The sequence below is a fragment of the Eptatretus burgeri genome, chromosome 4 (assembly GCF_056783735.1).
Source record: "Eptatretus burgeri isolate ZD-2024b chromosome 4, Ebu_testis_v1, whole genome shotgun sequence".
Taxonomy (NCBI): domain Eukaryota; kingdom Metazoa; phylum Chordata; class Myxini; order Myxiniformes; family Myxinidae; genus Eptatretus; species Eptatretus burgeri.
In genome coordinates this window covers 8,467,494-8,492,282 of record NC_140964.1, presented here as the reverse complement: position 1 = coordinate 8,492,282, position 24,789 = coordinate 8,467,494, and the positions used below count along the sequence as shown (strand labels likewise).

The 24,789-nt window shown below is 44.4% G+C and overlaps 2 protein-coding genes, 1 long non-coding RNA gene and 1 pseudogene across 11 annotated transcripts in view; 2 read left to right on the top strand and 2 right to left on the bottom strand.

The window, feature by feature from the left end:
• The window catches only part of LOC147027433 (histone-lysine N-methyltransferase SETD1B-like), a 163,312-nt gene extending 160,182 nt beyond the window's left edge, over nt 1-3,130 (bottom strand). For both annotated transcript variants that reach the window (XM_085876816.1, XM_085876817.1), the window contains exon 1: nt 1,573-3,130. In XM_085876816.1, the coding sequence (XP_085732942.1) occupies nt 1,573-1,645 (73 nt within the window). In that variant the 5' untranslated portion in view covers nt 1,646-3,130. The remainder of the gene's footprint in view (nt 1-1,572) is intronic.
• Nucleotides 3,131-3,273: 143 nt separating this feature from the next.
• On the top strand, nt 3,274-11,541 carry LOC147027432 (uncharacterized). 4 transcript variants are annotated; one of them, XR_015057043.1, is made up of 2 exons: nt 3,274-4,179; nt 10,657-11,541. It is a non-coding gene; the product is annotated as an uncharacterized LOC147027432 (long non-coding RNA). The 4 variants fall into 4 exon arrangements; XR_015057044.1 differs by lacking the exon at nt 3,274-4,179 and adding an exon at nt 4,186-5,971; XR_015057042.1 differs by lacking the exon at nt 3,274-4,179 and adding an exon at nt 5,978-6,549.
• The window catches only part of LOC147027430 (transmembrane protein 120A-like), a 148,398-nt gene continuing 131,185 nt past the window's right edge, over nt 7,577-24,789 (bottom strand). For all 5 annotated transcript variants that reach the window (XM_085876845.1, XM_085876847.1, XM_085876849.1 and 2 more), the window contains one exon: nt 7,577-7,882. In XM_085876845.1, coding sequence (XP_085732971.1) covers nt 7,775-7,882 — 108 coding nt within the window. In that variant the 3' untranslated portion in view covers nt 7,577-7,774. The remainder of the gene's footprint in view (nt 7,883-24,789) is intronic.
• Nucleotides 21,286-24,177, top strand: LOC147027431 (uncharacterized; annotated as a pseudogene).

Sequence of the window (24,789 nt, the reverse complement as noted above, 5' to 3'; positions counted from 1 at the left end):
TGGGCGGGGGGTGTATGCCAAGTATTTTGCAGTTAGGGGTTGACTGACACTAGTATTCTGCAGGGGGTTTGCATGGCACATCTGTTCTGCGTGGTTGGATTGCATGACAAGTATTCTACGGGGGGAGTGTGGGGGGGGTGCATGACAAGTATTCTGTGTGTGTGGGGGGTGCATGACAAGTATTCTGTGGGGGCGGGGGTTTGTATGACACAAGTATTCTGGGGGGGTGCATGACAAGTATTCTGTGGGGTAGTGGGGTGTATGACAAGTATTCTGCCAGTGGGGGGGGGTTGCATGACACAAGTGTTCTGTGGGGTGGGAGTTTGTATGACACAAGTATTCTGGGGGGGTGCATGGGTGCATGACACAAGAGTTCTGCGGGTGGGGGTATGCATGACACAAGTATTCTGGTGGGGGTGCATGACAAGAATTCTGTCGGTGGGGAGGTTGCATGACACAAGTATAACGCATGTGGCGAGGGGGGGGGTTGCATGACAACTGTTCTGCGGGTGGGGGTTTCATGACACGAGTATTCTGCAGGTGGCGAGGAGGGGGGGGGGTTGCATGACACAACTGTTCTGCGGGTGGGGGGTTTCATGACAAGTATTCTGCGGGTGGGGGGTTTCATGACACAAGTATTCTGCAGGGGGTGGGGGTTGCATGACAAGTATTCTGCCGGTGAGGGGTTGCATGACACGAGTTCTGCGGGTGGGGGTTTGCATGACACAAGTGTTCTGCGGGTGGGGGGTGGTTGCATGACACAAGTGTTCTGTGGGTGGGGGGTGGTTGCATGACACAAGTGTTCTGCGGGTGGGGGGTGGTTGCATGACACAAGTGTTCTGCGGGTGGGGGTGGTTGCATGACACAAGTGTTCTGTGGGTGGGGGTGGTTGCATGACACAAGTGTTCTGCGGGTGGGGGGTGGTTGCATGACACAAGAGTTCTGCGGATGGGGGGGGTTGCATGACATGTATTCTGTAGGGTGGTGTGGATGTATAACAAGCATTGTGCAGGTAGGGGATTGCATGACACAAGTATCTTGCTTGGATGACGTGGTGGGATGGGGGGAGGAGGGAGGAGGTGGTGGGGTGGGGGGAGGAGGGAGGAGGTGTTGGGGTGGGGGGAGGAAGGAGGAGGTGGTAATGGGGGTGGGGGAGGAGGGAGGTGGTGGTGGTGTTAGGGGGAGGGAGGAGGGAGGAAGTGGTTGTGGTGGTCGGGGAGAGGAGGGAGGTGGTGGTGGCGGTGGTGGTAGGGGCGAGGAGGTGGTGGGGCAGGAGGAGGAGAGATGAAAGCATGGCACTAATAGTAACACTGAATGAGTACAGAGTGCGAAGAGTAAATAAATAACATTGGGACTGAGTGCGAGAGAGAGGAGAGGAGAGGAGAGGAGAGGAGAGGAGAGGAGAGGAGAGGAGAGGAGAGGAGAGGAGAGGAGAGGAGAGACAGACACACAGAGAGAGAGAGAGAGAGTTCTTTTTCAGATTGAAGAGAGAAGTATTCGCTGCAATAAACATGAATAATCGAAGGAGGGAGAAGCGACATCCCACTCCAGCGCCGAACCATCGCCACCTACCCGGTGCTGTTGTTCTAACAGCCCCATCGGTCGGCCGCGGCCTCTCCGCCGCTCTCCAACCTTCCAGGGACATGTCTTTAGCCGCGGGACGCGTGAGCGGCCGGGCCCGAAGATCACGAGCATTGGAGCCGCCGCTCCGTGTCCTCCCCTCACTCGTCCACTCCGTCCCTCTCCCTCTCTCGCTCTGTCCGTCCCGTCCGTGCTCTCGGCGCGGAGACACCGACGTGGAGGGAGGGAAAGGAGGAGTGCAATGAAGAGGGGGTTTTTTTACCCCCTTCTTCCAAACTGCTCCGTCTTAGCAACGGCTGGAGCAGCTTTGGCTCCTTTCAGGTTCCGCCGGCCAAGCGAACGTTCCCCTCGGCAAAGGCGAGCGGAGCCTTCGGGCGAACCGACACAAGAGCTTTCACTTGATACACTTGGGCAACAACATATCCTGTCTCCGTTCGGTGCGCGCACTTTCGTCATCAACGGCCTTCTCTTTGTCACCTCGTGCGACGTTTCACTTTCCTCGGCGACTTGGCCGACATGATGTACGTTTGGTCTCGAGGAAACGAGCACTCTCGGTCGGACGGCGATGACCAAGCCGAGCCGAGCCGAGGGACTCGTACCCGGTGGACGCGGCTTCGTGGACCGGTCGTGGCGAATCACGTCGCCCGAATCGCTCGACAACGTTTACCAGGACGAGTATAAAAGCTTCGCAGAGTCGGTGACGCCGTCAGTGGATCCGTTTTGGTGTTCGAGACGCTTGGTCGGAATCCGGGCGAATCGGCGTCCCGGTCGTGCCATCAGGTCTTGACGGTCGTCGGAGTGGACCGAGGCGATCTTGTCGAAGCCGATAAAAGTTTTCCCCGAATGGCTCCTTCGGTTATAAGGGGCTTTCAGGGTAACCTGGGGCCGTTGACCTTGTTGCCGCTGTGGTGGCCGCGTCCAGGTCCCCGTGTCTGCTCGACCACTGAAGGAACCATTTCGATCGCAAAAGATCCACGGATTTCTCATCAATTCGCCAACACATGTGGCTTTACCAGTTTACGACTTTCGCCATGAACGTGTTCACGGGATTTTGCTGAATCCCAACGTGTCCGTTCTCTGTCTCTCTCTCTCTCTCTCTCTCTCTCTGTCTTTCTCTCTCTCTCTCTCTGTCTTTCTCTCTCTCTCTCTCTGTCTTTCTCTCTCTCTCTCTGTCTATGTCTCTCTCTCTCTCGTTGCAACACTAAATGAAACATTGTATCAAAGGTAAAAAAAAAAAACCTTTTTCCTCGTTCTTCACACCCGACGTGGGAATTCAAACTCAATGGTTGACGTTTCACTTGTTTCTCAGCTCGGTTTGTGGTTGGAATCCAGTTATTTGAAGGTTGTGGTTGTTGTGGGAAAGGATTTCAGTTTTCCTTGTTTCGGACCTTTGGTGAAGCCCGATCTGGGAAAACTCATCTACCCGAGGACCCTCGAACCCGCAACGTGCTGAATCCGTCATGCGAACTGAACCTGTGGAGAAAAGCAAGATCCACACGTGATCACGATGTCACCTTCTCGACCCCCCCCCCCCGACCCCTCCACCCCAACCCAGTCGCGCGACCATCGACGGACAAAACATGGGGATTATGATCGAGCTCAAGTGTATCTTCGATGGATCTACACTCTACACTGGCCCCGTGATGCCTTCTCAGCTCCATCCCTCTCCTGGAAACATCACCCATGGTTTATCCATCCCCCCCCCATAAACATCACCCATGGTTGATCCATCCCGACCCCCCCCCCCCATAAACGTCACCCGTGGTGAAACTATCCACCTTTCTGTGGTAAAACTCCTTCACACCGTCGCACCGACATTTAGAAACGACGAACCCGTGCCTTTGTTCGCCATTTTAACAAACGTTTATGGGTTTCAAGATTGTACTTTTTCACGTGAACCTTGCTCTCAAAATGTCTCGGCGTGGTACATGTGGCCACTTCTCCACAATAAACCTGATGTGGACGCGGGTAAGAGTGTGTAGACGACCGTTGGTTCCGTGTGCCTGGGGTTATCACTTCATAACTGGGAGCGGAGGCGACAACGTGCCCACTCACGAGCTCCCAGACAAAGATGGCGGAACTGGGTGGGAAACCTCTCGGCGAGAACACAAACCGCAACGGTCGGTCGAGTGCGCTCGTCCCCGGCATACCGGGTGGCCCCCGGTCGTGCCTCGTGTCCTTGTGGCAAACATAATGGGTCGATTTCACTCCCCCGTTCTTTATCCCTTCGCGATTCCTTCACGTACTCTCTCTCTCTTTCTCCCTCCCCTCGCCTCTTCCGTTCTACACTCGGTATTAATCGCCATATTCTGACCATTGCTGCCTGATCTTGTCTCCCACTGTGCGTGCATTTGTCGCCTTCTTTCCGAATACCGGCCCACCCGAGGTCGAGGGGGAGGGCTGACATGAGGTGGGGGGGGGTCTCTGCCTGCCTGCGTTGGCGCTCGTCCCGTCATCAGTCCATCTCGAGATGGCTGCTTTGAGGCTGCATTTCAGAGGTCCCGGGATTACACTAGATAGAGGAGCTAATGGATTGGGACACGGATATGGCAATGGATACACAACAGCAGCAAAGGTGACGTGAAATGCCGTTTCCGGGTGAGTTTAAAGGCGACACTGGAGAGACATTTTGGCAGAAAGGGTGAGGAATGTTAATTTTTTTCCAGTTTCACCATTATCCACCCGATTGTCTCTTCTTGCTCGTGGTGCCCATAATGAGCTGCCCCATTACAGGGACCGTGCTCCGTGTGTCGATACGCACACATTGACATGATCATGATGCACCACTGCTGCATTGTGCGAAGAAAGCAGATGAACCGGACTGGCCGGATACAATGTTTTCAAACGACCACGGACGGAAAATATGATCTTTCACTTTGTTTGTAACAAGACTGTCCGAGTTGAAGCACTCATGGCACCTGTGCTTTACATCATGGACCATTTATTTTTCGAAAATTATTTGGCTTGTTTTATTCCAGCCAGAGCCATTTTTTTTTACCATTTTATCTCTGGCAGCTTTCAAACACCCTCTTCGCTGGCCCCTCGCCCTGCTTTTGACGCAGGATGCTGGCTCTGGGCCCAGCAAAGGAGTAGGGTGGGGCAGCGAGCTCCCCAAACCCAGCTCGAGTTATTTACACGGTTCAGAGAGAGAGAGAGAGAGAGAGAGAGACGCTCCCCAAACCCGACTCGAGTTACTTACAAGGTTCTGAGAGAGAGACAGAGACAGAGAGAGAGAGAGAGACGCTCCCCAAACCCGACTCGAGTTACTTACAAGGTTCTGAGAGAGAGACAGAGACAGAGAGAGAGAGAGACAGACAGACAGACAGACAGACAGACAGACAGAGAGAGAGAGAGAGAGAGAGAGAGAGAGAGACAGAGACAGAGAGAGAGAGAGACAGACAGACAGACAGACAGACAGACAGACAGACAGACAGAGACGCTCCCCAAACCAGGCTCGAGTTATTTACATGATTCTGAGCAGTAGAGAGTCTCTCCCCGAACCCGGCTCGAGTTATTTACATGATTCTGACCAGTAGAAAGAGAGTCTCTCCCCGAACCCGGCTCGAGTTATTTACATGATTCTGACCAGTAGAGAGAGAGTCTCTCCCCGAACCCGGCTCGAGTTATTTACATGATTCTGAGCAGTAGAAAGAGAGCATCACTCCCCGAACCCGGCTCGAGTTATTTACATGATTCTGAGCAGTAGAGAGTCCCTCCCCGAACCCGGCTCGAGTTACTTACAAGGTTCTGAGCAGTAGAAAGAGAACATCACTCCCCGAACCCGGCTCGAGTTATTTACATGATTCTGAGCAGTGGAGAGTCCCTCCCCGAACCCGGCTCGAGTTATTTACATAACTCTGAGCAGTTGAAAGAGAGCATCGCTCCCCGAACCAAGCTCGAGTTATTTACATGATTCTGAGCAGTCGAGAGTCTCTCCCCGAACCCGGCTCGAGTTACCAACATGATTTTAAGCAGTGGAGAGAGAGTCGCTCCCCGAACCAAGCTCGAGTTATTTACATAACTCTGAGCAGTAGAAAGAGAGCATCGCTCCCCGAACCAAGCTCGAGTTATTTACATGACTGAGCAGTGGAGAGAGAGAGTCTCTCCCCGAACCCGGCTCGAGTTATTTACATGATGCTGAGCAGTAGAAAGAGAGCGTCGCTCCCCGAACCCGCCTCGAGTTATTTACATGATTCTGAGCAGTGGAGTCACTCCCCAAATCCAGTCTGAGTTATTTACATGGTTCTGAGTGGGGTGACGTGGCGAGATACATTCGGGCTCGAGTCGTTCACATCGTTCCTCGCAGGGTGGGGTGACCCGCTTCCCAAACCCGACTCAGGTCACTTACGCAGTTTGAAGGACGAGTATGGCAAGCTCCCCCCTATCCCAAGTAAGGTTTGTTTGTTTTTCTCGGCTCCGATCAGGATGTGGGCAGTATGCTCCTCGAACCCTGCTCGGGTTATTTACACGGTTCCGAGCAGGGTGGGGTGCACCCAAGCGCAGCTCGGCTTATTTACCTTGCGAGCAATGTGGAGCGGCACGGTCCATGAACCAGGCTCGGGTAATTTCCATGTTTCTGAGCATTTCATTCGTAGTTTTTCATCCTGATCTCGCACCAACCTCGGAGCACAAACGGATGAAAAAGAGACTCGAGGGATTATGGAGACACTGTGTTGTGACTTTGCATCAAAAACAGGATTACCCAAGGGGCTTCGTGTTGGACTTTGAGAAAGATCATGCCAAGCTTCCAAATTGGATTCTTCTCGGTTTGCTGTCGTCAAAATGATCGTAAAAGAATGCAATTCAACCAGTAGACTATTTGACTGCACCTAATGTCGTAAACCATTGATCTCCTCCTGTGTTAAACTGTCCAGAGGTTCTTCTCGGAGGTTGGAATGTACGGCTCGTCGTGTGCAGAGCGAAAGACATCCGAGAGGTTGTGGAAGATGAGGGGGGTAGAAAGCGCAGGTATGTGGCGACAGCACAGGAAAACCATGTGATCCTAAATCACCATGGTAACCAGGCCCGCTGCTGCCAATCCCTCCCCCTTATACCCTCACTACTCGACCTCCATTTTGCAATGCGTAAAACCCTTGCATTTTCATTCATTTTTTTTAACCCTACATTTCTCAGGATCCTCCTCTGTTTTGGGTTAAGTGTGCGCCATTTTGCTCCGATATAGATTTGCTCTATCGACAGCTAAGTGGTGCGTTAGGGTGTTATTTCGACAGCATGCATGTTTGGAAATCTTTCTTTTGGGTGCAGTCACCGCAAAAGACGGAACTTGGAGTCAAACTGTACATTGCTGACCTTTTCACAAAGGGTCCCATGAGATACAACAGGAACCTTTGGATGCTGCTCTTGGTGAATTTTTGAACTGAAATTGTCAGGAAGACGTGTCATCACCTCTTCGTTGATTTGTTTTGCTCTTTATCAGTCATCACTTACATCTTACCCATTGTGCATCGTGCTTTCTTTCCAATAACTCTCTCGGAAATGGACGACAAACGCGGCTTGTCGTTTAACATTGCACCGCATCGTTTATCGCTTACCAAGCACCGCGTTACCACTTGCGGTGGCTGGTTATCCACAGGCACCATATCATGTGCAGCACCTTCTTTGTGATGGAACCATTTGTCATACATGACGAGGAAAGGATAAGCAAGTGATGGCAGAATTGAAAGTTTCAGTGCAATTTGTGAGGGCAATGAAATACGTGAGCTGAAATATTTGTCCGATTGTTAAGGATCCACCGTTGATCGGTGTACAAGGTTACCCATGCAAGCCACATGGGTAGCTGGGTGCAGATAAGAGGAAACTCAGTGTATGTGGACTTAGGATGGTGGTACAGTTGATTTGTATTTGAGATATAATGTTCATATGCGAGAGTACCTGGCTGATTACTTGTGCCTCAATGGAGTGCTCTTGTCCCGAAAATTTCCTGAAGCTGTGCTCAAGCATTGCTTTATTGAAATCCCAGTCAAAACGATGTTAGTAAGGAGAGCACATTCTTTATTTCCAAGTGGAAGGTAAGAAAAGGAAAGGAGTGGAAGGTGGGGAGGCGGGGGTGGGGGCAACCTGAATGGAAAGCAGATTCAGCATGGGGTGGTTGACAGCCGGACAGATTGCCAACACTGGTGATGCAAAGTATCATATGCCTGTGGCTTCGAGGGTATATTTAGGCACGAGAGGATCACGAGATCTTCTGGCGTTTCTCGCGAAGCTTCTGCAGAAGCACACGCAGCGTGGTTGAGAAATTTCCCACGAACAGGAGAAGGTAGGTGAAGGATTGTACAGGCACCTGTCAGGGGTTAGGGAGATGAGTTTCAGTGGAGATGTTAAAATAGAATCTCTTTTGTCTCTTCCATTCAGCTATTCAACACGTTTGGTCTCTCCCATGGGTGAGTCGTTAAAGCCAAGTGCACAAAAGGAATGTTTTAATTGTTCGAATCTGAAACAGGACATTCCGTTCTATCATCTATGACCACAACTTTGTTTAAACATCTCAAGCATGTACTCTCTCCCACTGAAAAAGCAACGTGGTGGTGGGTCCCGCCCCCAAAAAACCAAGTGTTGAACCATCATCATCAAGAAGCCATTGCCCTCCATCTGTGCTGTCAAGCTGCCTGCTACGTTCCTCACTAATGGCATTCACGACGACTGGCACAAGCTCTCCACTCAGTTGTGTCCTCTTCCTCGTGTTCGTTCGTTCATTGTATCTGCTCTGTAGTTGCCAAGACGAGGGAACATTCCTGTTCTTATTGACGAGTTCCCGTTCAAGGAACTTCAATGCAGGAGGAGGCCATTAGGCCCATCCTCCTAACATTATGATTGCCAACTTATGGTTGTTTGTTCGTGCTCTTCCCTCGAAATGTTGAGCATCGAGCAAGGAAGCAGAACGTACCAATTTTTTTAAGTCTTGGGAATGACTCGGCCAAGGTTCGAACCGTGGACGTTCTAACCACGACACCACGGAGTCTGGTAATGTCTTTTTTCCCCCCTGCTTTACATCATTATCGATGTTGTGTTGTGAGGATTACACTGTCTTCTCTGGTGGTATTTCCTGCAGGCAAAATGGGAAGCTACATGAGCTGTTTACAGCTTTAAATGATCTTTCTGAAAGCAAAAATGTTTTTGATTCTTTTGTCAAGTATTCCAGAACCCTGACCACATCTCCTGGATGTCTTTGTTGATGGATATCCCTTTCCCAGCAAACTTCGTGCCATAAGCCCGACTTTCTCGAACCTCCACCAAATACCTTGACTGTTTCTTCATTTACACCGCATGGAGCATGGTTGGTTCCTTACTAACACTGCGTGTTCTTTGGTTGGCTGTTTGCAAACACCATAGTTTGGCGTGGTTGTTCACTGGTGTATGAGTATGACCCACGTTTTACTCTCCCATGAATGATCCAACCTTCATGTCCACTGGCTGTTTTGGCCATTTGAGTGGTTATCCACCATTACACGCTGTTTTGTGATGCTTTTATCTCTTTCCAAGCCAAAGTCCATGGATATATAGATGAGTTGATCAATAACAATGCACTGAAGTCAGATGACGAATAATTGGAGTGTCTGCTCTGAGACTGGGAGGTCAGACCACCAACCATTGAGCAAGCTTTTATGGACCCTATGACCTCATGTGTTAACGATCTTTGAAAGAGAACACTCGAAGTTGGTTCAATACCACCATGTACAGCCCTCACTCCATTGCTATTTTGAGATGGCACCTTATTCACAATATAAAGTGGAATCATTTGGCCAAAATGAAGTATAAAACGAGTGGAGCACCGAAAAGAAAAAAACAAGAAGTCAAAACAATGAACATGGCACCGCAAGATGTGAGGATTCCTTTTGACTCTGGGATTGAGTTTCTGTGATAAAAGCACAACTTCCACCTGAGACACAAACAAAACTGTTCAAAGTGGAAAACAAAACTGTTCAAAGTGGAAAACAAAACTGTTCAAAGTGGAAAACAAAACTGTTCAAAGTGGAAAACAAGCCTGTATATCCATTTACACCATGTTGTACATTTGATGTTGAATATTCTTTTAATTTGTCTCTTTTCCCCCACCACCCACCCCAAGTGCATGTGCAATGTTGCATGCAAATCGATTTTTATGTGGCTCCTGGAACACATTCCATGCTGGGGTAGACCATTTCTTTGCCACAGTGTGTGAGCTTTTGTTGAGGTAGTTGCGCGCTGCGTGGTGTTGCACAGAGCGCTGCGTGGAGTGTTGCACGCTGCATTGCGCGCTGCATGGAGCACTGCGTTGCGCACTGCATTGAGCGTTGCGCGGAGAGTTGCGCTTTGCATTGCGCGCTGCGTTGTGCGCTGCGCAGAGCGCTGCATTGTGCACTGAGCGCTGCGCATAGCGTTGCGCGCTGAGCGCTGCGTCGCGCATTGCGCGCTGCACTGAGTGCTGCGTGCTGCGCGAAGCGTTGTGCGGAGTGCTGCGTGGAGTGTTGCACCACAGAGTTTGCAACGAGGACACCGCGTTGTGGAGTTTGCAATGCAGGCTCCGCGTTGTGATCTCCACGCTGCATGCAACACTTCATGTTGCGAACTCAGTGACTCTGATTATGCAAATTATTTAAAGTTGAAACTTCTGTTGAAACTGTTGCACCGCAGAGATCGCAACGCCGGCTCTGCGTTGAGAAGATCGCAATGTGGGCTCTGTGTTGCAAACTCCACACTGCATGCAACACTATATGTTGCAAACTCAGCGACTGATCAGGCAAATTCTGGAGAGTTGAAACTTCTGTTGAAACTGTTGCACCGCAGAGATCGCAATGCCGGCTCCGCCATGAGAAGATCGCAATGTGGGCACCGCGTTGCGAACTCCACGCTGCATGCAACACTACATGTTGCGAACTCAGTGACTGATCAGGCAAATTCTAGAGAGTTGAAACTTTACCGCTGAGAGCTAAACAATAATAAAATAATAATAATAATAATAATAATAATAACGTCGTTGAACATATCAAAATCTTATTTAATATAAAATAAAGTTCCCTTACTTGTGATAAGTGATGCTTTTGGTTACTTCTAACTGGTGGGAATGCCTGATTGCAGACGAAAGCACAACAGAACATCATTTGTTTCACTGAAACCGGTGCAGCTGACGACCATCCTCAGGTGTTCAAAGATGGTGGGTCGCTGGTGCCACTCGCCACCTATCGTTTGAAAAGAATGATAAAATGCTGTTTATATATTTTGTGAAATCCATCTATGTTTTTAAATTGTTTTAATACTTGTTTCATTTCATTTGGGGGAGGGGTTGGATATGTGTCACTTTTGGAATGGTTCTGTCCACTGTCCATTTCCCCCCTTCCACAATCCTGGCTTGGTTTGTTTGAGTCCACTTTAACATTTGATTTATTTTCCTAACAAAATGATTCATGTTTTATATATTTTTAAATTTTGGATTGTGTGCACTCGCCCAGAGGCAAAGTAACTTCATCGTGTTGGAATCACTAACATTGGCTTCAGCAGTTATTGAGGTAGGTCAGGCTACAGTTTTGCATTGTTTTTCTAGGGGAAGAACTACAAGAAGTACAAACTGGCATTTTAACGACCTCTCGATGTGGTACTTTTGGTGTCTTTTTAAGTCTTGGTAGTTCAGAAAACGCTGGAGAATATATGGTTTGGCTTTTAAATTCTTGTGACTTCACTCTATCGTAATCTATGAGCGAATCATTGTGTACATATTTGGATGGATGGCAATTTTTGCCCATATAATTGCTGTATATAGAGGACTACCGTACTCCATGATATCTAACCAAATTTTCGTGAAACATTAATAGAAATAAACATTTGTATTAAAGTAAGTCAAGAGTACATGTCATGTTCCAAGGTATTATTCATTGCCAACATTTCATTATCAATTGGTGTTTTTTACATTGAAAATGCTGGTTTTGATTTTGTGACATCAAATAAAGGTAAATATGAAATTCGCAACATTGTCCTGTCATTTTTAAAATCACGGAGCACACTCATGGCAATGTCACAGTGCCTTTCACGCAGTGATGTCATGGCTCGCCCACACGGCGACATCATGGTGCCTTCCACACAGTGATGTAATGTTCCCTCTAGTTTATCTCATCTTGTTTTATCATCGTTTACCCTGTAGTCTCATTTTATCATAGTTTAGCCTCTAATCTTATTTTATCATAGTTTACCCTCGAATCTCATTTTATCATAGTTTACCCTATAATCTCGTTTTATCATCGTTTACCATCTGATCTCGTCTCATTTTATCATAGTTTACTCCATAATCTCCTTTTATCATCGTTTACCCTCTAATCTTGTTTTATCATAGTTTACCCTCTAATCTCATTTTATCATAGTTTATCCTCTAATTTCATTTTACCATAGTTCACTCTATAAATCTCATTTATCATAATTTACCCTCTAATCTCCTTTTATCATAGTTCACCCTGTAATCTCCTTTTATCATAGTTTACCCTCTAATCTCATTTTATCATCGTTTACTCCATAATCTCATTTTATCATAGTTTACCTTATAATCTCATTGTATCATCGTTTACCCTCCAATCTTGTTTTATCACAGTTGACCCTCTAATCAGCCTGGTGTTGGCTTGGGATCCTAGGGTTCTGAGTTTAAGCCCCATTGGCAATACACCAGGATGTTGTGTATTAAAATACACCAGGATGTTGACTCAGCCTGTCATCCTTCTGAGCTCGGCAAAATGAGCACCAGTGTACTGGTAAGGGGGACACTGCATCAGTGGCTTAGCCATGTCCCAACTAATGATGCAACCAGCAGCCACAGGCTTTACGAGAGAGAGAGATAGAGAGATAGAGAGATAGAGAGATAGAGAGAAAGAGAGATAGAGAGATAGAGAGATAGAGAGATAGAGAGATAGAGAGATAGAGAGATAGAGAGATAGAGAGATAGAGAGATAGAGAGATAGAGAGATAGAGAGATAGAGAGATAGAGAGATAGAGAGATAGAGAGATAGAGAGATAGAGAGATAGAGAGATAGAGAGATAGAGAGAGAGAGAGAGAGAGAGAGAGAGAGAGAGATAGAGAGATAGAGAGATAGAGAGATAGAGAGATAGAGAGAGAGAGAGAGTGAGAGAGAGAGAGAGAGACAGAGAGACAGAGAGACAGAGAGACAGAGAGACAGAGAGACAGAGAGAGAGAGAGAGAGAGAGAGAGAGAGAGACCCCCTCTCATCTTGTTTTATCATAGTTTACCCTCGAATCTTGTTTTATCATAGTTTACCCTGTAGTCTCATTTTATCATCGTTAACCCTGTAGTCTCATTTTATCATCATTAACTCTATAATCACATTTTATCATAGTTTATCCTCTCATTTTGTTTTATCATAGTTTACCCTGTAGTCTCATTTTATCATCGTTAACTCGATAATCTCATTTTATCATAGTTTACCCTCTAATCTTGTTTCATCATAGTTTACCCTCGAATCTTGTTTTATCATAGTTTACTCTGTAGTCTCATTTTATCATCGTTAACTCTATAATCACATTTTATCACCGTTTATCCTCCAATCTCCTTTTATCATAGTTTACCCTGCAGTCTCATTTTATCATCGCTAACTCTATAATCACATTTTATCGTAGTTTATCTTCGAATCTTGTTTTCTCAAAGTTTACCCTGTAGTCTCATTTTATCATCGTTAACTCTATAAATCACATTTGATCACCGTTTATCCTCCAATCTCCTTTTATCATCATTAACTCTATAATCACATTTTATCATAGTTTATCCTCTAATCTTGTTTTATCATAGTTGACCCTCTAATCTTGTTTTATCATAGTTGACCGTCGAATCTTGTTTTATCATAGTTTACCCTCGAATCTTGTTTTATCATAGTTTACCCTCTAATCTTGTTTTATCATAGTTTACCCTGTAGTCTCATTTTATCATAGTTAACTCTATAATCTCATTTTATCATAATTTATCCTCAAATATCCTTTTATCATAGTTTACCCTCAAATCTTGTTTTATCCGAGTTGACCCTCGAATCTTATTTTATCATAGTTGACCCGCTAATCTTGTTATTTCATAGTTTACCCTCGAATCTTGTTTTATCATAGTTTACCCTCTAATTTTGTTTTATCATAGTTCACCCTGTAGTCTCATTTTATCATCGTTAACTCTATAATGTCGTTTTATCATAGTTTACTCTCTAATCTTGTTTTATCATCGTTTACCCTCTAATCTTGTTTTATCATAGTTTACTCTCTAATCATGTTTTATCAAAGTTTACCCTGTAGTCTCATTTTATCATCGTGAACTCTATAATCACATTTTATCATAGTTTATCTTCTATTCTTGTTTTATCATAGTTCACCCTGTAGTCTCATTTTATCATCGTTAACTCTATAATGTCATTTTATCATAGTTTACTCTCTAATCTTGTTTTATCATCGTTTACCCTCTAATCTTGTTTTATCATAGTTTACTCTCCAATCATGTTTTATCAAAGTTTACCCTGTAGTCTCATTTTATCATCGTCAACTCTATAATCACATTTTATCATAGTTTATCTTCTAATCTTGTTTTATCATAGTTTACCCTGAAGTCTTATTTTATCATCGCTAACTCTATAATCACATTTTATCATAGTTTATCTTCTAATCTTGTTTTATCATAGTTTACCCTGTACTCATTTTATCATCATTAACTCTATAATCACATTTTATCATAGTTTATCCTCCAATCTTGTTTTATCATAGTTTACCCTGTAGTCTTATTTTATCATCGTTAACTCTATAATCACATTTTATCATAGTTTATCCTCCAATCTTCTTTTGTCATAGTTTACCATCGAATTTTGTTTTATCATAGTTGATCCTCTAATCTTGTTTTATCATAGTTTACCCTCTAATCTTGTTTTATCATAGTTTACCCTCTGATCTTGTTTTATCATAGCTGACCCTCTAATCGTGTTTTATCACAGTTTACTCTCTAATCTTGTTTTATCAAAGTTTACCCTCTAATTTTGTTTTATCTTAGTTTACCCTGCAATCTCATTTTATCATAGTTAACTCTATAATCTAATTTTATCATAGTTTATCCTCTAATCTCCTTTTATCATAGTTTACCCTCGAATCTTGTTTTATCAGAGTTTACCCTCTAATCTTGTTTTATCAGAGTTTACCCTCTAATCTTGTTTTATCATTGTTTACCCTCTAATCTTGTTTTATCATTGTTTACCCTCTAAACTTATTTTATCATAGTTTACCCTATAATCTAATTTTCTCGTAGTTTACCCACACATGTATTGGCGATGATTTGGACCACCAAAGGTCATGGTTTACCCTCTGATCTGTTTGAGGGACGTTGGTTTATGTTTGTTGATGTTTTAAAGGATGATAATATTGCATTATATTGATTTTATTTCATGATATTTCATCACTCCATTTAACAGCACTTCAGTTTGTCATCATTCTTTTGGTGGAAATATCAAAAGGGGATTTGGTAATGACAATCTTTGCGATTTAGAATACGGTGGTTTGATTTTTTTTGTTCATTTGTTTTACAAAACTGCAAAAGCTTACTTTTGAAAACCAGGTCAACGCTCATGGAAGAGTGTGGAGACTGAGGGTAAAAAGGAAACACATAGGCAGGGAGGGGGGGGTGGGGGGACAAATGACAAAACAACCAGAAGAAGAGATCGGAGAGGGAAGGAAATGCTGCAACCTGTAACAAAAAAAGGTTTGGGCTTGGTAGAGTTAATGGGGTTAGATAATTATTAATCGAAGGTACGACATACTCAATGGAGGGGTTGTTTTTGTTTTTTTTTAACCCTCGCCAGAGGACAGGGTATTGCATTTTTGTCCGTTTGTTTCTTTGTCTACACAGAACTTCAGAGCTTTTCTCTGCCTCTGCTTGTCAGATTGAGGTGAAATTTTCATCATCGGAGCGACTACTCATGTGGAATGTTTTAATGATAATTATGATGTCAGAGGTCACGTGGTGTGTTAGCCATGTTGGAAAAAGGAAAAACTTTTGACCTCTATCGATGAAACTGCACCAAGGAAAAAAAATTGAAACTTGGCACATGCCAAGTGCTCCTCATGGGGAATATGTTTTTTTTTTAATGATGTCATAGGTGCCTTCATGATGACATCATAATTGCAAATGGAAAACGCGACATCTGATCAGTATGAAATTTTTTGAGGGTCTTCTCAGCATAAATTGGTCCACAAAAAAAGATGACATCATCGGTCACGTGATTCGGCAGCCATATTGTTTAAAAAAATTTTTTAACCTTCAAAAATATTCTCTGAAATGGCTGAACAAATCGAGGCAAAACTTCACATGTATGGCCACCTATCCATGAGGAACAAAACGGTCACACACACACACACGTTATTGGTCACATGGTTTGGCAGCCATATTGGATTTACCATAAAACATAAAAAAAAATCTTCCTCAGAATGGCTGGACAGATCGAGGGGAAACTTCACTCAATGTTCCCCACGTCGAGGGGATACCAGAGTATTCATGAATAATTGATAAATCACATGGTCTAGCAGCCATATTGGATTGAGCAAAAATATTTTAAAAATTATTTCTCTTGAACCGCTTCAACAGGTCAGGTCAGTTATGTGAACATGCGCCAGAGCAGTATCCACTTTCTGTCGGAACTCCAGGGGCCTCCGTCTGGCCATCCCCCAGGCAGATGCCTGACCCATCCCCATCTCCTTGAGATGCTGATCAACCTGCTGCAACCACGAGGCACGTGGTCGGCCCATTGCCCTCCTCCACTCACGAGACTCCCTCGCTGAGAGAATCTGGTGAGCAGGAAAACGAACCACATGTCCATACAGCCGCAGCTTATGCTCACGGACTATGCAGGTAACAAGTCTCATTTGAGTCTCTCTCAGCAACCGCTCGTTGGACACAAGGTCCGACCAGCAATAGCCAAGGATTCTCCGAAGAGACCTGGTACCAAAGGAATTAAGTCTCCATCTCAGATCCCTGGTCAGAGTCCAGGTCTCACATCCATAGAGCAAGCCTGGAAGCACCAAGGACCTGAAGACTCGGACTTTCGTCGTCCTGCGCACGTACCGGCAGTGCCACACCCCATTATCCAGTGAATCCATGACTCCCCAGGCCCGACCCAGATGACCTCTGGCTCACAGCCAGCAGAGACATGAGTATCACTGCCAAGGGAAGTGAATCTCTCTGTGACTTCAACATCTTCACCTTAATCTGGCTTCATCAATCAACATGAAACCACAATTATTATGTAGTAGTGATGGGGAATACGTTTTAAATTTCAATCTAATCGGACACATAGTCTGGCAGCCAGAGTTATTTAATTTTTTGATCTGGGTTCTTTTTTGTCCTTTAGTTTTGAAAATAGCCTCATTTGGCTGTGCCTTAATGCCTGGTGTTGGCTTCATGGTTTGGGTGGTGGGCTTGGGATCCTAGGATCCTGAGTTTGAATCCCACTTGGTTGTTGAATCAATACCAGGTGGGGTTGACTCTGCCTGTCATCCTTCTGAGGTCGGCAAAATGAGTGCCAGCTTGCTGGTATACTGTGTCGGAATGGCGACCCGTCCAGGATTGTGCCCAATAGCGAAGGAGACTGCTTCGGCAGCACCAACGCTCTGCACAGAGTATGGTCCCAATGGATGGATGGATGGATAGTTGTGCCTGGATGGGTTTGAGGGAAGAGGAGTAGCAGCTGAAATGGGAATCATATCCAGGTTCCTCCTGATGACTTCATCTTTGCTTTTTGCTTGTTAAGGTTCCTTCTGATGACTCCAATGCAGGACTGCACCTATTTCATCTTCCATTTCATTTGAATTGAATTTATTTTAATCCCATTGCCCTGTCTGGCAGGACATGTGCATGTATCTGGAAAAGGCACCGTTTTTACCGATACACTTGGAGTGTTTTAAACGAAGAAAAAGTGATTTAAACCTCTGCAAGTGTTTAAGCTGGGCAAGAAATTTAAAAATGTGCTTATTTAAGCTTCATGAGGCATTTTTGAGGAAAAGCAAACAAATAGGTGTGTCTGGAGCGGATTTTTGTGCTGAGTATTAATATGTTGTTTGTGTTTCCCAAATTTGCCTAATTAGGTCACTAATTAAGGTCAATAGGTGCAAAATTCATAATTTTTACAAAATATGTTCCTTCTCCTGCCAAGCATGCAAAACACAGATATGAAAACAGTTTTTCAATATCTTTTATAATGAATTCTATACAGGTCGTCAAAGTTTACAAATTAATGGAAAATCTGAAAGAAGTATTAACTTCTTTTGAGAATATCTCCTTTACGGTAAGACTACAACTTGTTGTGAATATCTACATAAATTCCACCAGCTGAAAGCCACAGCGACCACAGTTCTCTGGCTTCCTTTCATTGCATTCATTCCTGGGCACAGGAACATGATGTTACTTTTCAGGATTTCGCCTAATTAGCATGCTAATTAGCGTGAACCTTTAATTAGAGCAAAATACAGATTTTTATGAAATTCATTTTTGGTGCCATTTTCCTTCCTTCATGCAAATATACAAAGCTTTTATAGCTTCTTCTTACACCAGATATGTATATCAATCAATAAACATTTGAATTAATTGGAGAATGTGAAAGGAATTATTGTTTCTATTGCCAATACCTCTGTAACTGTTCAACTTTTGATTTTCAGAATTTAAGACCTTAATACGACACTGCCACCTATGTATACAATCATATACTACGAGCCGAAACCCCATCACAGACGGATTCCGTTCCATGAGCCCAATATGACAACCAGTGGCGGCTCTTGTAAGAGCCGGATCCCAGTCGATGTACTCCATGGCCTTACCTAATGAAGCCTACAAAACGTCCTTGAACACGACATTTTTGGTGTACACTACTCCTTGTGAAGAAGTCCCCTGATTTGTGCACGTGTCTACTTTGATGTACACCGTGTCAAAACTTCTCAGGTCACAGTACCGAGAAAAACGTGAAGCGACCGCGAGGAGGAGCACAAAATTGGTCCTTCAGTATTAATAGAGATAGTGTTTCTTGTTGCATATTTTGTGTCAAATTCACATTCTGAGGTAGTCAGTATGTGCAGAAGAGGGTTTTACATTGCAGACGCTATTTTCGAGGAGTGGAGTTACACCGCTCAGAGGTAACGGTCTGTCGACGACAGACGTAATGACGTCAGCGAATGACCGATGATGTCATGACGTCCTGACGCCTCTCAGCGGTGACGTCACACGTCACCATGTTAACGAATGTAAAACGAAAAGTGTTTATTCTGCTTCAGAGTTGAAATTTGACTCTTGCCACGATGTGCGATGCACTCTTACAGGTACGAAGTTTCTTTCAGTCCAGGTCACATTACCGAGAAAAACGTGACGCGACCGCTAGGAGGAGCACAAAATTGGTCCTTCAGTATTAATATATAGATAATTTGGAAGCCATTCTGCCATGTGCATTGTCTTAAGGCCCGGTCACACCTTGACGTTTTAGCCAGCGATGGCAACGTATTAAAATGTATGTAAAACGCTGGCTTACGTTGAACTTTTGATGTTTTTTTTTAAAGATTTGGATGTATTCATAGCGACTTGGTCTTATGTATAACGCATTGGTAACGGACACAGAACGTTTCATTGTGTTATAGATAACTTATACCAACGAATGCTGAACCTGTTGTCGGCCTACACAACCGATGCCCAACGAGAGTCTAACTTAGGCATAGCGCGTTGCACGCATCGCCGACGATGTCGTGACGTAGCCTATTAAAAGGCTGACGCACAACGATTCGAATCATAACTGCCGTAGAAATGGAAGTGTCAACATCGCGGTCACACCTTGGCGATCTTGCCAGCGTATGCCGACCTAAGAAAAATGTGTCTAAAACGTTGGGGCACGTCAAATACGGTATGAGTAAGTTTGGTATACGTGAGTAGAACGCTAAAGTACGCTATCATACGTCGTAGTAAGTAGAGTACGTCAAGAAATTTTAAACATGTTCAAAATTTTACGACGTACTCGGCGTATGACACACGTTCCGCATGCAATGGGGATAAGTTGTACACACGATATGCGGACGCTTACACACGTCCACAAAGGCTACTTATAAGCTCCTCATAAGTCGAAACACGTCGCGGTAATGTCTTTTTTACGCGAAACTTATTTCTAACTTATGTTTGACGTGCTTTGAACCAATTCTTTACGTAGTCCCAACACACATCGACGTATGTAGACGTATTCCAATGACGTCTTCCGGTCGACAAAAAAAAATAAAAAAATTAACGTGTTTCTAGCTTACAACTGCCATATAAAGACGTGTTCCCAGCGGTTTTGGGAATTGGTATATAAAAATGCTGCTCATAAAAGGGGAACCCAACAGTGTTTTCGAGTCCTTTTTGAGTCGATGTCCATGTCAGCAGTAACAGTATTAGTATGTTCATGTTGGCAGTAGTAGGTGAGTGTGAGGGGGAGGGTGTGGGTTATGATGGATCGTCCTTGCGTCCACGTGTCCACGGGTAGGAGACATTTTTCACCATTGTTCGAAGTTCTTCGCGGATAATTTTTTATGGGGCTTTTTCAACAATGAGCAAGAGCTTGGTTTTACGATTTAGGTCTATTCATAACGGGTTGGACAAATGCACAATGAACTAATAATGTGCATAGAGCGCTTTGATTACTTATTGATACGATATACCAACGAATAATTATCGTGAATCCGGCGTTCACAAACTATGCCCAACGATAGCCTAACTTATCCATATCGTGCGGCAGTTTATCTTTGCCGGTGACGTAGGGTTTGCTAATCATAGGCTGCCACTCAACGATTTAAATGGCTGCATCTCCACTATTGAAAGTAGACACTTGCGCTCAACAATTGGATTTTTTTACACTCAACGACTTTTAAACGGTACCACTCAGCTATTTTCATTGTTTACAATGAACGATTTAAATTGCTGTCACTCGCCTTTGTTTTTTGACGCTGGGGTTTGGAAATTTGAAGCGTTTCTTCTGAACGTGTTAAAACGCTCAAACTCGACTATTTTAAATAGACGCTGCCGATGGACAATTGGAATCATAGCCAAGCGAGACATCGAAGTGTGAGCATCCTCGTCATGCCGAAGAAAAGTTTGAAGAATGCTGCAAATAAGTGTCCTGGCCGTGGCCGTGGACGCTGACGCAAGGACGATCCATTATACCGACGTCTTTCAGCCTATGAGTAACTTAAAAGTAACGTCTGTCGATGTGTGGCAACGATCGCGTAACGTGCCAACAACACGTTAATCATAGGTTAGAAATAAGTTTCGGGTACGCTAAACATTACCTCGGCGTGTCTCAACTTATGATTAACTTACAAGTAGCATGTGTTGACGTCTGTCAACGATCGCAGACCGTGCATACAACTTGTGGCCAGCGTAGCGGAACGTGTGAGTCATACGCCGGCATACGTCGTGAAATTTCAAGCATGAAAAAATTTGAGGACAACCAAAAAGTACAACGTTTAAAGCCAACGTACAACGACGTATGGCAGTGTTTTTCAGCGTGCTCTCAATGTTATCAAAACTTACCCATAATGTATTCAACGTGTGCCAGCGTTTTAGAAAAAAAATTCAAAAATCGGCATACGTTGGCTAAAACGTCAAGGTGTGACCGGGCCTTTAGCAACACAGTATTATGCTTTTCCTGAAATACAGATGTGTCTTATGTATGAATATCACAAGGTGTCCCGTTGACATGTACCCCAAACACGGACTTGCAAGGTATGTTTGCTGTAACTTATTCATGTATAAAGAGTAGTCATTCAAACTGAAAGTGAAAGTAGGCTATGTCACACACATTCATGACAACATGATTGTATAATACTACATGTATTGGTCCACACCTATGCATGGTGCATGTGCATTGTCAATACATAGGGATTTATTGACCTTATCAGATTTGGTGGAGGTTCAATCAGTGGGTGGTTTGGGTATGGCCTGTAGTTACATCTCCTGGATGTAGATGGCATCATTTAACACACTCTGTGGGAGGAATAGGCTACCCCACATTCCCCTATGCAAACCCGTCTCTGATCTCCATCATTTTTTCTTCTCAGGTGAACTATGGAACCAGTTCTAAGCTTGCAGCGTCCATCAGAGATCAGCTTTGAACTCTGCATAACATGTCAGCGGACAGGACAGGCTGAGGAGACGACTTTCCAGCAGACAGATCGGGGAATAGCATCCATCAAGGAAGCAACGGAAAAGCGGAAGAAGCTGAGGTGTGATGAATATCGGGCTGCCGTTGATAGGCTAACAGCTCTCTTCACCACCGAATCTGCCCCAGAACTGAAGTGGCACAGGCAGTGCTATTCCAAGTATACTCACAAAAACAACATAAATGCCAAACTTGAACGTGAGCAGTCCCCTGAGAAGTGGAAAGCTGAGAGTAGGTCTGGTGATGAAGCAAGACCTTCAAAACGCTGTTCATTGCGCAATCAGTCGAAAAGAATGGACTGCACACTATGCTTACTTTGTCAAGCAGACAACAAGCAGAAAACCTGTAGGGTCTGCACCATCAACACCAGTCAGAACATTTGCACAAATGCAAAATATATTCATGAGGTGTTCATTCGTATTGCTGATGTCAATGACTTAATCGCTGCAGAAGGATGTTATCATCCAAACTGTCTGAAAAGTTCCAACTAGATGTACAAAAGGTAAAGGTTGACACTAAATCTGCCGACCTGGCCATGGTGTAGCTTTCTCAAGAGCTTCGACAGTCCGCTGAGAAGGGCCATGTACTTGAGCTTTCCTTGGTACTCGAAAGGTACAAAGAGCTTGCAAATGAGTTGAACATCATGATCCCATCATCCTTTTTTAGTAGGACTGCATCCTTCAAAGACGCTTTGCTGAAGTTCGTCACTGACATTTACGAATTTGTGGTTTTGCGAAATGCAGCACCATCCGAAAGACAAACTCTTCTCGTCCCAGTAAGATTCAATCATGCGCCTCTGTCAAACGTGTTAGAAACATCAGATTCTAGTCAGACTGATCTTGAGAACACACCTATTTTAAACCTGATGATGGAAATTATCTATCCATAGTTCACGTCGCCCTACAACTTAGAAGCGACATAATGTCGCACTGAGGTTTCGAAGGGGTAGACGTGAATGAAACAGCTGAAATGGATAGTATTCCATCATCTGTACATATGTTTGTTCATGTCTTACTTGGTGGCCAGAAACATGTTGATCAAGAGTTTGATGAAGTTGACACAAATGAAATCGACTCTATCAAGAAGGCAAGGGTCTGTAGCATTGGGCAAGACATGGTGTACGCTGTATGTGGGGACAAAAAAGCCCCGCCCAAACACGTGGGCTTAGGTCTAACTTTGCATCAGGCTACGCGATCAAAGAAACTTGTCAACCTGTTCCACAATGCAGGCCACATTGTAAGTTATAGCAAGGCTCTTCAGTATGATACAGCGATGGCAGAGGCCACATTGAAATGACTTGATACACAAACTGGTGCTGTTGTGCCCCAGAATTTGGTTGTTGGTAGGTTTGCTCACTTTTCTGGGGATAATCTTGACATAAATGATTCCACCCGAGATGGCAAGAACACATTTCATGCAACCCAACTTGATGCATGGCAGAGAGGGCCCCCGGCTCTAGACAGTACAAATCCGTTAACTCGTATTGAGCCATCCAAATGTTCAACTTTAAAGGTACCTGCAGCATTAGAGAAAATCCACGACGCTAAATTCATCAGGGGAAACACCTGTCCCGACTTCGGTGCTGTAGAAATGAGCTGGTTCAATCGAACTGAATGTGACACAGATGTCCTCGAGTCCAGCCATACCAAAGACATGTCTTTTCTCATGGCTCACCAGGAAGTTGAGCAAAGACCTTCCTGGACTTCTTTCAATCAATCCCACTGCAACACTCAGAGTCCAGATCCGCCCAGAACTACCGTGGGGTACATGCCGATCATACTGGCTCCAGCGCATGAGCTGTCAACCTTAAATACCCTTGTACTGAGGGCACTCTTTGTTGCGAGGGCCCTGGGTAACAACTATGCTGTTGTTACAGTTGACCAGGGTTTGTTTCCACAGTTGATGGAGTTGAAGTGGTCTGTAACCCAGACCCTAAGCAATATGGATGCCAGAGATGCCAGATGCCAAAATATGCATTTTGCATATTATGTTATTTCGATGAAAATCCGTATTTTGCACTAAAATGAACACTTCTAATTAGCATGCTAATTAGCCAAAATCTACAAAACAAACATTATATTCATGTACCACAGAACCAATGCAATGATGGAAGCCAGGGAACTGTGGTCACTAGTGTATTTTGCTGTCCAAAATAAGTAGCAATCCATCATACCGTAAAAAAATGAAAAGTCCAGCCGTTTAGGATATATTCATGAATAAAGTGAATATCTCCTTCACGTTTTCTGTTAATTTCTAAACTTTGACAATATTTGTATGATTTAATATAAAAGATATTGACAAATAGTTTGCATATCTGTATTTGGGATGTAAAATAAAACATGTTTTGTAAAAATATGAGTTTTGCACCAATTGACCTTTGACCTTAATTAATGACCTAATTAGGCAAATTTGGGAAACACAAACAACATATTCATACTCAGCACAAAAATGCACACCAGATACACCTATTTGTTTGCTTTTCCTCAAAAATGCCTCATGAAATCCGATTTGCTGGAAATCAAACCAGTCTAGTTGGTTAAACTGCATGGAGCATTTTTATTCAATAATCGGGACACATAGGCTGTTCGAGGATTGCAAAAACCTGACTTCATGTTTGTCTCGCTGCGTCTTCGCAGACATCAATTTTAACTGAAGATGATATAGAAGGTATTTCACTGGATACCTGGGTATGTGCTGACCCAGCTATGTCACTCGAACCAGTGTCATTTCAGACAGACCCCCTTTCACCAGCCGTCATCGCTGCAGCACCAGCATCCATGGAGAATTCATCGACATTAAATGTGTCCAACAGGCAAGTTCTGTCTGCTCAGTATAACATGATGCCTGCTCCTCGTCTATCGTACGCAATTCACCAGACACCAACTAATGCCTTACACACAACCTTCATGTCGTCATCCTTCTCCGATGCTGCATGTCACGGCTGCACATCGACCCCCACTGTCAACATGCTCCATTATGAGCTCATGGGTCACAAACCCGGCTCCGGTTATGACTGCTTGGTATCCCACCATGCTCG